At 35.2% G+C, this 12906-nt stretch overlaps 1 protein-coding gene across 3 annotated transcripts; it reads right to left on the minus strand.

The window, feature by feature from the left end:
* Positions 1-321: 321 nt before the first annotated feature.
* On the minus strand, positions 322-11726 carry LOC120627654 (zinc finger protein 845-like). 3 transcript variants are annotated; one of them, XM_039895671.1, is made up of 12 exons: positions 11525-11726; positions 11000-11104; positions 9384-9528; positions 9177-9254; positions 8489-8575; positions 7464-7538; positions 6669-6907; positions 5703-5827; positions 3905-4013; positions 2552-2704; positions 1883-2078; positions 322-1252 (listed from the first exon to the last, which is right to left on the minus strand). In XM_039895671.1, exons 1-12 carry the CDS (start codon positions 11618-11620, stop codon positions 1086-1088), a joined length of 1575 nt encoding a protein of 524 aa, XP_039751605.1. In that variant the 5' UTR covers positions 11621-11726; the 3' UTR covers positions 322-1085. The 3 variants fall into 3 exon arrangements, with proteins under 3 accessions (XP_039751605.1, XP_039751604.1, XP_039751603.1); XM_039895670.1 differs by having other exon boundaries at positions 7464-7535; positions 11000-11110; XM_039895669.1 differs by having other exon boundaries at positions 11000-11110.
* Positions 11727-12906: the final 1180 nt, after the last annotated feature.

The raw sequence follows: 12906 nt of genomic DNA on the forward strand, positions 1-12906 counted from the left end.
TAATTATCTCCCCGGGGAAAGGATAAAAATGTATCGTCTCCCACAGCTTCATCAACTCTCAGAGCACTGGCACACAAGTTGAAATAATATCCAAATAATATATGTGTAACAATAAACGGAGGTACACTTCTCCTATTCCATGTTCCCGTTCTTTAGCAGGTGGCACGTTAATTATATTCATTGTTAGGGGACGGCTATCCACGGCTACGTGCTGGGCGAAGGTAATCACTTGAATGTCAGTTATATTAAATGAAGAAACTAAAATACCAAATATTAATATACATATATTTTTAAATTAATTACTAATATGATAACAAAATAATCTTAATTTGACTGTATCGAAACTTAATTAGCTATGTTTCGCCTCTTATCGATATATTTTTATTTTTTATTTAACTAACTGTCGTGTCTTTCACTATCTGTTTTAACTTGCTCTCTCTTCCTTCTTCCCCTTCTGCTACCTGGAATCTCGTCAAAATCTGTGCGATTACTGAAAACGGTTTGAACCTAAAACATTGAAATCACAGCTGCTACTTTTACGTATGACGCATTATAAAAGTAAGTAACACTCCGAGATTCCGGAGATACAATATATAGAACTGAAGTGGCACTAACATTTACGTAAAAATCATTGACATGATTCCCTTAAAAGGGAATTAACCTAACTACCTACCCTTCCTTCAAGCTTTATTCTCGCAATCTTCCATTCTGGTAACTTCGTAGTGTAATGTACCTTAACTACTTTGTTTTAAAGCTCTAATTCTAGCACTATCTCACCATCGCGGCGACAGCATTGCGGCGCCGCAATGGTCCACGAAGTAAAAGTTTTACAGTGCGTCGCCGCAACGCATAGTGCGTTGGCCGACTTCCTAATATTCCCGTTAACGAATTATATATTAATACATACGATGTCATACTGTGTCTAATAATGCGATTTGTTAAGGCAATCAACCAAATACAGATGAAGAAAGACAACAGATTGACGTTTTTTTCGAGAAGTTACTGAATCGGAAATCAATATTCCGATGAATTTGTGATTGTTTACAGTTTATTTTTAAAATCTTTAATCTAAATTATTAATCTATCTATCTATTACTTTTAAACGAATCAGCTTGTTGTTGTAAGAGCGCTTGTTCATCTTTTGTTTCTCTTTTGTTGATCAGAAATTTTCCATGCACTCGCATGTGCATTTTAAGATTATGGTTTCCGGTGAAGCCTTTTTGGCATATCTTACATACGTACGGCTTTATACCTGAAAAAGAAGACAGTGAAATGTAACCAAAAACTTAACATTTATAATTTACTAGCTGTTTGTTGCCCGCGTCTGCGTTTGATTTTGTTTTTTGATGTGGCATTCCATTTATTTGAAGTTCTAAAAAAATTTAAAGTATTCAGCTAAGCCTGAAATGAGGGGTTTCCTGCTGTCCGCTGAGGAGTTCTGTCCTCTATCTCCAACCACTATTTGAGTAAAATTATACACATATTATACCTCTATAGTACAAAACCAATTATTTAAATGGGTTATAATTTGTCGGAGTTCATCCCCTCTCCCAAAGGAACCGAGCTTAATGTCGGGATAAAAAGTATCCTATATAGTGTTTGACGATTTTACACTATAACTCCGAAAAAAAAATTTTTACTATAGAGGTTATAATATGTGTTTAATTTTGCCCAAACTGTGGTTGGAGATAGACGACAGAATTCCTCAACGGACAACAGGAAACCCCTCATTTAAGGCTTAGCGATACTGAATACATTAATTTTTTTTAGATCAACAACTAAATTTAATGCCACATCGAAAAACAAAATCAAACGCAGACGAAGTCGCGGGCAACAGCTAGTGGCTTATAAATTGATAATGACGTTATAAATGCTCGCTTACCGGTGTGCGTTCTGCGGTGTTTGATAAGAACCGACGGGAAGTAGAACTTGGCGGGGCAGAACTCGCAAGCGTGTTTCCGGATGCCGTCGTGCTTGTTGAGGTGTACCACGAGAGAAGTCCTGCCTTTGAACTTCGCCGGGCAGCGGTCGCATGTGTACCAGTGGTTCTTATCGTGGGTACGGGCGTGCCGATTTACCTAGAACACAGAGAGAGATATAACATAGAGTATTTCAAAATGGCAATTAACGATCGAAATCTATATACATAAAAATGTTATGTTGGTTTGTGTACGCTTCAAAAACTCAAAAGTTCTGCACCGATCGAGCTGAAATTTTAGCATGATAAAATATTCGCATCGAGGATTGTTTTTATCCATTTTTTGCATCAGTCACATATCCGCGAGTCTTTATATCTACGCAGACAGTGGAAAACAAAAAATATAACACACTATAATAAATTTCAAATCAAAAATTGCTGCAACCACAACATTGTGAATTTTTTTCACAATTCTCTATATGGGTATCATCACTCTACACGGGCCCATCAAATGAAAGGGCCCGACTAGTAGAACAATGTACATGAGATTAAAAGCCAGCGGTTTTATGTTCAATTTAATTTATATGATATACCCTAATGCTACGTACAAATCGAGAAACAGTGCCTCCTTACCATGGTCTTATTTCTGAATATTTTTCCGCACACGGGGCATATATAATCACCCTGTTTACACGCATGTTTGTCTCTCTCAGCCTGCGAGACAAACACTCTCTTGCACCTTAAGCAATATGCTTTTTCTGGATTGTGTTTGTAAATTTTGTGCGACTAAAATAGAAATAATATTAATTACTTGTTGTAGGCCTAGTTATAAAATGAAAATTAACCTGAATATAAACTCTGAATGTAACGTTGCGTACACATTACACATTAGAATCAATCCCGCGGATACAAATATCTGAAACTAATTCAATCCACAAATAAATCAGCGCTATCTCTTAGAATATTCCTGAACCACGAATCATCTTCGTAAGAATGGATATACCAAAATATCTACCGACGGATACTGATCAATCGTATGCGCCAGGTGCTCTTTTAACGCTTATGCAATTCGTCAGTGCCATCTTTATGTTCTATGACCCAGTCCATACGGAGTAAATATATAGTAAGTCTACTTTTATTAAATCATTATCTTCTCAGAAAGCTTATATATGTGTATGAATGTATGAATGAATAAATTAATTAATTAATACACTTTTATTGTACACCACATAAACATATAGTAAAATTATTACGTATGATTTGACATTTATAAAGTCACGTGGTTTATCTTAACCAGTGGTGTGCACACGGTTTTTGACTAGGATAGGCATACAGCAGGAAGATGGCGAAAAATGCAAAAATCCACCAACTATAAGAGTTATCTTAAAAACGTAGAAGTATTTTTTTACATATATGAATAGCAGGCCACTAATCTGTAATTATTGGTAATATTACACAACGTGTAAATTAATACCGATATATTACTTCACATACTTTAGAGGTAAATTATTTATTATCAGTGAAACCGAAAGGCTAAAAGTTTTTAAGTAAACAACTGCCATAGTTAACTGAAATAAATAAGATACTAAAATAAAGTGACTCCTGTCACTTTATTAGGTACATGTCGCGTAGCATAGGTGCTATGCGTGTATCGGTCTTTTATCTTCAATAGGGCTGTCATAAGGAAACACTTTGAATGTTTTGAATTAGTTTGTATGGAAAAATGAATATGCTTCCCCTTCCCCCGTATTTCGTAATTCAGTTACACGTTTTAATTGCAAATAAGTAGAGATTCGAAATCATTTTAATTTATGGCGACTCACGCCGTGATTAACAGTAAAAAAGACGGTTCAATTCACGCACATTCAACAATTTTTGAAAATCACTTTTTTTCTTAATATCCTTAGTCACTTCTCAATAATCTAAAAAAATATTTTATTACAATATATAGCTACTATTATACAATTGATCCGCTTTGAATCTTACCACTAGTTGGTGCTTCATTTTGGTACTGAAGTCACACAAGTCACACGCGTGTGGTTTGGTATCAATATGCGTAAGGATATGAGCCTTTATGCCCGACTTTGTTCTACATCTGGAAAGGATGAACGCACATTTATGAAACATTTTAATTTAAACTGCATTTGAAAATAACCAATCAATACCGAATATTAAAAAAAAAAAATACTACGACAATACACACATCGCCATCTAGCCACAAAGTAAGCGTAGCTTGTGTTATGGGTACTAAGAGGACTGATGAATATTATTGTGAATAATATACATAAATACTTATAATGTACATATTATAACCCAGGCACTGAATAACACTCTTGTAACATTTTCCAGTCGTGGGAATCGAACCCACGGCCTTTGACTCAGATAGCAGGGTCGCTGCCCACTGCGCGGAATTGGACAAATACCACACACTACATACAACTTAGCTAAGCGTGCAAGTGTAGCCACCACTAACTTTTCGGAGTTAAGGACTTTTTTAATTTAAGCAATTAAAAGTAAGAAAGCCCTTAACTCCGGCATATTTAAATTGCTTGCCGGAGAGTTCTCCATATTGTATAGAAGCAGGCGTTACGTTGCGGAAATCCATAATATATTATGAAAATTAAGTTTAATTTGCTATACTCCAAGAACAGCAGGGGAATCTATATGGTATAATTTATTACTTCAATCCGCATACTCCACACCAAACAAATCCTCGGCAATGTACCCTTTACGCACGTTTCGCTCCGAAACCGGAGCATCATTTGGCTAATTTTTCACTTAACAATTATTCATTATAAAGTCAACATACCCTGAGGATGCTCCGGCGAGAGCGAAACGTGCGTAGAGGGTACATTGCCGAGGATTTGTTTGGTGTGGAGTATGCGGATTGAAGTCATTATAAATTACACCATACAGATTCTCCTGCTGTTCGCGGAGTATAGCAAATTAAGCTTAATTTTCATAAGGAGAGTTCTCCATTAAGTTCAACGGCGTGTGAAGTCTACCAATCCGCACTTGGCCAGCGTGGTAGACTTCGGCCTTAACCCTTCTCATTCTGAGAGGAGACCGCTAGTGGGCCTGTAATGGAGTGATTATGTGCGCTTTTGATAGCTTTTTCTTTATTTGAGGCATATAAACCCGTATATCAGCTTTTATATGTATATTTTCAATTTAAGCAGTAAAATATCACTTGCTTTAAGGGTGAAGGAATCCATCGGAGGACACTTGCATGCCTCGGAGTTCTCCATAATACTCTCAAAGGCGTGACAGTCTAAATAAGTAGTGAACTATATAAGCCTAAACCCTTCCCGTAATGGGATGATGGCAATGATATTTATAAACATCAAGACTGTCTGTTTGTAGTTCCTCTAGTACCGGTCTAGAAGGAAGATTGTAAAGAGAAGTCTGAATGTCTTATATAACTACATATATAAGTATACAATTATATTCAGACAAATGAACTAATATTTTTGTAATGTACATCTGTAACTGACTTAGTATACGTTTTGGCTAGCTGTAATTATACAACGGATATTCATAAATAAATAAATAAATATACAGCTACTCAAACACACAAGTTAAGTGATAAACGACTAAGACACCGGGAGGTATCTTTGCATCGTTCGAGTCCATTTACGACTGCATTGTATAGAAAATGCACCCGTATTTATATCAAAATACCCACCAACTCAATTTCATGAACATAAGTTTAACTATTTACCCACTTTATAAAATTACCGTAACATTAGCTTAGAATATGCATAAATAAATAACGTATACTCACAATTTATTACAATAGTCACAGTAAAACGCTTTGTTTCTTGAATTGTGAGTTTCAATGCAGTGATAGCCCAGTCTCCGCGGTGTCTCAAACTTCCGGTCACATGTCCTACACCTCAGACTTTGCCTCTAATCACAAGAAATATATGTATTTCACTTTGCTCTGAATCCATTAATATTACAAATGCGAAAATTTGTCTGTATTTCTGTTCCTCGGTTACCTATGTTAAAGCTCAACCATTAAACCGATCTTTTTGAAATTCGGCTCACATGCGTAGAACCTGAAGACGGAATGCTGCTGCTGGTAAAAGTAAAGTAAAAAATAACAGAACATAAGAATTACATTTTTAGGAAGAGTAAAGCTTTTTGTGACAGAGCTCTTGCGAGGAAGTGCTTCTCTTATTTTCGCCGCCAAGCAGCATTTCCTATTTTCAGGTCTGAAGGAAGTAATTGCCGAAGTAATTACAGGGTCATAGGAATCCGTAGAAGAACCGGAGTTACCGACATAGCTCAGCGCGTCGCAAAGCTAAAGTGGAAATGGGCGGCGCACATAGCTCGGAGAACCGATTGACGTTGGGGTTCCAAGGTGCTCGAATGGCGACCCCGCACAGGTAAACGCAGCGTTGGTCGACCCCCAACGAGGTGGGCAGACGACATCAAACGAGTCGCTGAGACCCGCTGGAAGCAAGCAGACCGTGGATTTTGGAACTCCCGACAAAATACCTATGTCCAGTAGTGGACTTCAATCGGTTGAAGTGAGCACTTCCCCGGACGAGCTCTGATACAAAAAGCTTAACTAGAACTCAAGTACCTACCACTCTAGTTCAGGTAGACATAATATTCATAACCTAATTAATTATTATACATGACTGTTGCCCGCGTTCGTTACGGTTTATCCAAACCAAACACACTTTCGCATTTTTGATATTGTGTAAGGATATGCAAGTTTTTCATTTGGATCATTACTTACTTCTCCTTCTGTGTGATGACTGTTTCTAAAATGATATTCCATTTGTAGTGAAGTACTGAATTGTCTCGGACACAAATGACAGGGGACTCTCATTCGCGGCAAGTGAACGACCCTGTGCGCTATTATTTCTTGCCAGTCCTCTAATCTCTCTTCGCAATTGCAACAAGTGTTGTACCGTTTGTGTGTCGCAAAATGCGATTTTAGTTGAATTTTATCTTCAAATGATTTCGTGCATAAACCTGAAAGTTATAAAGCGTCATTCCTATTACAAATTCAATGTTATTCAAACCGCTTGTTTCCGAGATAATAAAAAATAAACACGACTGCAAACATTGCACTAAATTTAACATTTGATAATAAACCCTTGTAATGCTAGTCGTATTTTGATAAATAAATAATAATTAAATAACTGACAAATAATAACGTAATTGAGCCAAAATATTTTTTTTTGGTTACAAATGAATTAGCGGTAGTCTAACCAAAAGGATTAAAATATGGCATTATGTAGAATTTGGCACGCTCTGCTGTTGACATTTGGAAGGTTCTGTCAGTTGCAGTGTGACAAAACACTGCATAAGTTCCGACGTTATGCCACATCTATTACTACTAAGGCCAATGTCTAAAACTATCTCAATCTGGGTCGGATCCTGTTACATCCATGTTCGGGCTGTAACGAGGACATACAAAGGACAGATAGCCCGATAGATATAATATGATCGTGACCCTATTAGGTTTTTGTTTTTTTTTGAGGTTCGGAACCCCAAAGAGAATATAAAAAAATATGACAAAAATTACCACACGGCAGATTTTTCCCAGAAGACTTTTCGTATATAACTATATTTGTTTTTTCACTGTCTTTAGGTGTTGCTACTGAAATAAAATATGAGTTATCATGTTGGGATACTTGTTTTTATAGCATGAGATTACATAAGCATTCTCTTACAGACGGATTGGCACCGTGAAATATTAACATAATCTGTGGCCCACAAGCTAAACGGGCCCTTTAGGCTTCTATGAACCAAATTAGATAAAGTTAAATTATTTTGAAAATCCTAGGCACGCTAATATTATAAAACCGAAAGTGTGTGTCTTTTTTATTTGTTTGTTTGTAACCTAAGTTGGGTTCAACTGTTGCACCATTATTTGTGAAATTTAGCACACATGTAGCTAGTATTTTGTACTCATCCTGAAGATGGACATATGATATATTTAGCTCGGAACATTGGTGCAATTTGCATAGAAAGAGTTTGCATTCTGGTGGCGGCCATAGAATACATTTTATCCAGGGCAAATAAAGGGTTTCCGCTTTTTTTTTAAACCCAAAATAAAACTGACAAAGTTGCAGGCTACAAGATTATATATTCCACCATATAATTCAAAATTCATTTATTTCAAGTAGGCCTAATATAAGCGCTTTTGAAACGTCAAGCCTTTCTGTGTGTAGTGACTCTACCACCGGTTCGGAAGGCAGATTCTACCGAGAAGAAGCCGTCAAGAAACCCAGCAGTTGCTCTTTTCCAATATCAACAACTTACATATATTATAAAAGTTTTATATATTCCACCATATATATTAAACAAGTTATCTCTATTAAAAGTTTTCGAAAGATCATTCGAGAAAACGTTTGTGCATACCAGATACCTGTGTATTCATAAATTTTTAAATAAAGGTTTTATTCTTGCGGTTTAGCGGTTAGGCGGTTCAGTTTGCGTAATCCAGGAAAAAAGCTGTCCTATATGAAAGCTCGACGATAGCTTTCATCCCGTAACAAACAAACAGACGTATTGAATCCTATGTCACTGTTGCTGGGGCAATCTTACCACAAGGTAAATTTTCTTTTGCACTCTTCGCACATTTTCTTTTTCTTTTCCTTGTAGGTTGTTTGATATCTTTTTTGCTATTTGTATCTGAAAAATGTTTTATGTTTCTTATTTCTTTAACAGATAAACAACTAAGCGTAGTTTAAACCGAGAAATCAGGAAAAAAAACTATCTAACTAAGACAGTAAATGTATAAACCAAACAAGATAATTTATGTATTCTTTTGAGGATTAACATTTTAGCACTAAAAATAATTCTTTAATTTTGAAATTATATATTAATTGTTTTTTTTTTTTGTGGTTTTGCAAACTATTTTTAAAATCTACTAAGTATTTTTGTTTGAAATTTTAATTCCGTATGTCTGGCCGAATGGCCAAGTCAGAATGTGTGTGAAGCGTATAAAACAGATCGCGAGCGTTTGTTCTTTTTGCCATTATTTTATACCATTATTTCAGATTGGTGTGTTATTTTAGCTGAAATTAATAGAAAATCGGTTCAGCAGCATCAGAGTTTATTGATGATAAATGAACAAGAAACCAAACAAATATTTCCTTTGCATAATATTAGTATAGTAATATCAATTTCTGGATTGGCCATATACAACCAACCAGAATTAATTCATTGAAAAAAAGAGTAATTGAAACAAGTTGTCATCACAGAGAAAAAACTGAGATATATGACGACTTACCAGAAGGTAAATTTTCTTCTGTTGTGTCACATTCCTGTTTTCCAATAAATTTCTGACTGTCATGTTTCGTGACATCTTCTGAAATTCAATTTTAGCATTTATGATATTTGGATCCACTCATTTACCTCAAATTGCACTACCTATATTATATCACACGTTTTATTATGCCAGGGTCTTAACGAGAAACAATAATAAGCATTTACTTGCCATCAGATTTCAAAACCAACTCATCCGTAAAATTGTTATCATACTTATATTCATCATCAGCTTCAAAGGTTACATTAAATTCATCATCATCTGTTTTCAGTTCTTGCTTCACTTCAGTTTCATCAAGGAATTCCTGTTTGATGTTCTGTCAAAATGAAAAACAGTCAAAACATAATTCACAGTACATCAGCATACCCCTATGCAATATACATATTTATAAACACTAGTGGTTTATCGCAACCCCAACCCACTGAGTCACATCCTCCGCCCAGGGTTTTTCCTTGCTTCCTAAGAGTCGTAGAGTGATGTTAAATAGCCTATAAGCATCAAGAAGGCTAGGACTATCAAATGCAAAAAAGATTTAACAAACCAAAAGGTACTTCCAAAGACTAGCATGTTCAATAAATCAAACAAACAAGCTTTTCAGCTTTACTATAGATAGACATATAAAACTGTCTTGTTAATCTTGTAGTTAGCTTCTTTGCCTAAGAATTTCAAGGACCTGGGTTAGGCCATATTTTTAGGCTATTGGGTTTTCTGTTACAGAGTAAGAAAATTGGTAATGTTAAGCATGACATTTTAGTTTTTTTAATAAATTACATTGAAATGTAAAATATATTTTTATAACAGTACAATGGAGCTAACATTATTTAAAGCAAAGTAGACAAACTAATACAAAGACATATTGTGTGTAAAAGAAATGGACAGAGAGATGATGGCTAATAGAAGCGAGTGGAAGGAGACTTGTTTTGAACTGTTGACCCTACTTAGTATGCAATAAAGGCAAGAATACAAATTACAATCGTGTCAATTATATTGTACATTAATATGTTAACTAAATTAAATTGACAGGTCTTAAAGTAGTGAATTATTGTTTGTCACTGGAAATATTGAAAATGATAGCACTACTTTTAGATGTCATTTTAGATATTTGTGTACAACAGAATCAGCACCAATATTACTAATTATGTTTAATAAATTTTTTTCAAACTTTGAGCATTTAAGTGCCACATGTCGGGTGTTGCGGAAGAGGATATTACTATTTTTTTACATGTTTACACCAGATTTTGCACCATTGTAGGCCATAAATCTTTACTTCAATGTTTTTATTTTACACAAATCTGACTATACAGTAATCACCCTTATAACACGGTAGATTGGCTGTGCGTTAAAGGAAAACGTGTTAAAGAAGTATTTTTGTATAACGTGTTTTTAAGACCCTGTATAATGTGTTAGATATAAATAATTCACATTTAACTTTTCTTGCTAAAGGAGGTTAAAAATTAATATTAAGAAAAAACTACATGTGTATTTTATTAAAATCAAACCAAACAAGAACATTTTAAATAAAACACTTATAAATAAATATAAAATAAAATTATAAATGTTAAAAATAAATAAATTATAAATTTCACAGAACAAATCTTTCAGAGGGCAGATTCTACTGAGAAGAAGCCAGCAAGAAAATCAGCAGTTGCTCTTCCAACACCTACTATTTACATTTTAACATGCATATGCAGTAACAGCTCCTTGATTGTGAGCAAGCAATTAAAGTAAAATTATAAAACTTCTATGTTCTTTAAAATTTTATATCTCAGCTCTTAAGTTATACTTACACTAAATACTGCATTAGCTGCAATGCATTTCTCTCTAAAATCCATAAACTGTTGAAGAGTTTTAAGACAATGGTTACATAGCATTTGGGATTCATCAGTGGACAGCTGTAACTGAAAGTATTTTTGAAATTATGAATTTTATATGAGAATCAATAAACACCAGAGGTGTGGCATATCCCCATGACTAACAAAGCTGAAGTGGAATAGACCTGTGTCCATTGGTTCTACTGGAAGTAGAACCAATGGACACAGGTCCAAAGATGCTGGAATGGCAATCCTGCTCTAGTAGTCGCAGCGTTGGTAGGTGCCTAACTATGGGGACAGTTGACATCAAACTACCGTCAGGAGGCCGCATGTGGCGCAAGATCGTTTAATTTAACCCTTTTATAATTTTAATTACCTCCAGCTGCGGATGTCCATCGGTTAAAATTATGTTGATGATGATGAAACCACAAATAATGAGCCCATGTACGAGAGTAGGTAACTTAGTTTCTATTTGTATTCCATTTAAACTATGATACTTACATTTAGACCAGTAAGTAAATTAAAGTACATTGTAAACGGTTCATCAAAAATAAACATATTCCTAGCTGACTTTAAACATGCTCTGCACTTAGACATATTTTACTAGAGAAATTGGAAAACACTTCAACATAAGTTAATAGCTAGCTATTAATTAATTTACTTTAATTTTAAACTTATTGTTGATTGTTTGGAAAACTGTATTTTTTTCCAGACTTGCTTTACGGCACAGACTAGTAAAAAATACTGTAAGAACTGTCAACTTCATAAAGTCACAGATTAAATACCTCGTAGGTATTCAAGGTTGAAATCCCAATGTGAAATGAGGATGTAAAGAATTTATGAGAGTCCCATGTTTTCAAAGACATTCAAGTTTACAATTCATTTAGGGTAGGTAGGGATCTTTGGTCAATCCCTTTGGTAAGAAATAAAATAGGGGTTGGGTACAAGAAAAACAATCGCTCATGGCCCATAATTTGAAATCCCATATATCTAATTATGAGCCATGAGCTCAGACAAACAATTCTCGGCAATTTCCGTATGGGAAAAAAAAAAGAAAAAAAAACATGTTAAGTCAACATTGAAATTTGACATGTCTAAACAATAATGTGAAAAAAGCGCGGGAAACTTCGAATTTGGCAGACGTGGTTTTTAGGTTTTAATTGGATCAGATAAGGAATTTAGTGTTTAAGAGTATTTAGTAAATTGTTTCTAGATATCTATTTTATTATTTTGTGTTATTATTAGTGTATGTATTAATTATTGAGAGTTGGTAAGTTTTTTTTCTTTATATGGGGGTCGATCCCCCGGACGACCCCGGAGGTCCGGGGCCTGGCCCTGGACCTCCTGTAGGATATAACGTCATCATTGATGATTTGTCAATGGACACTGAGGGTGGCTTTGTTCCTCCTTCTCAACGTAAACGCACGAAACCGCAATTGTAAAAAACGAAAGAGTAAGGATGGAAAATTGTATGTCCAAGCATGTCAGTGCGAAGACTCTGACGGAAAAATTATTCCAATTGTTTTAGATGATATTAAAGATGAGAACAAAAATATGTTACCTCCTAAAAGCCATGCCCCACCGGTCAATACTGGTGCCAACATGACTCAACCCACTGCCTCGGGCCTCTCACAACCACTACCTAGAAAGTATGTTAGCACAGATTCCGGCCCTTTCACTGTCCACATACAAAGAATCACCTCATCCCCAAATGATCCAATTACTTTGCATCCAATACAGTTTGGCAAAGATTTGAAAAAATATAAAATAAATAATATTGTTAATGGCAGTTTAAAACGCATAGGCAGAAATAGATTGTCCATGGCTTTTTCCAATTATGAGGATGCCAACTTGTTTACAGAGAGCTCATTGATAGTGGGCCT

This window comes from Pararge aegeria, chromosome 11 (genome assembly GCF_905163445.1).
Source record: "Pararge aegeria chromosome 11, ilParAegt1.1, whole genome shotgun sequence".
In the NCBI taxonomy this organism is placed as follows: Eukaryota; Metazoa; Arthropoda; class Insecta; order Lepidoptera; family Nymphalidae; genus Pararge; species Pararge aegeria.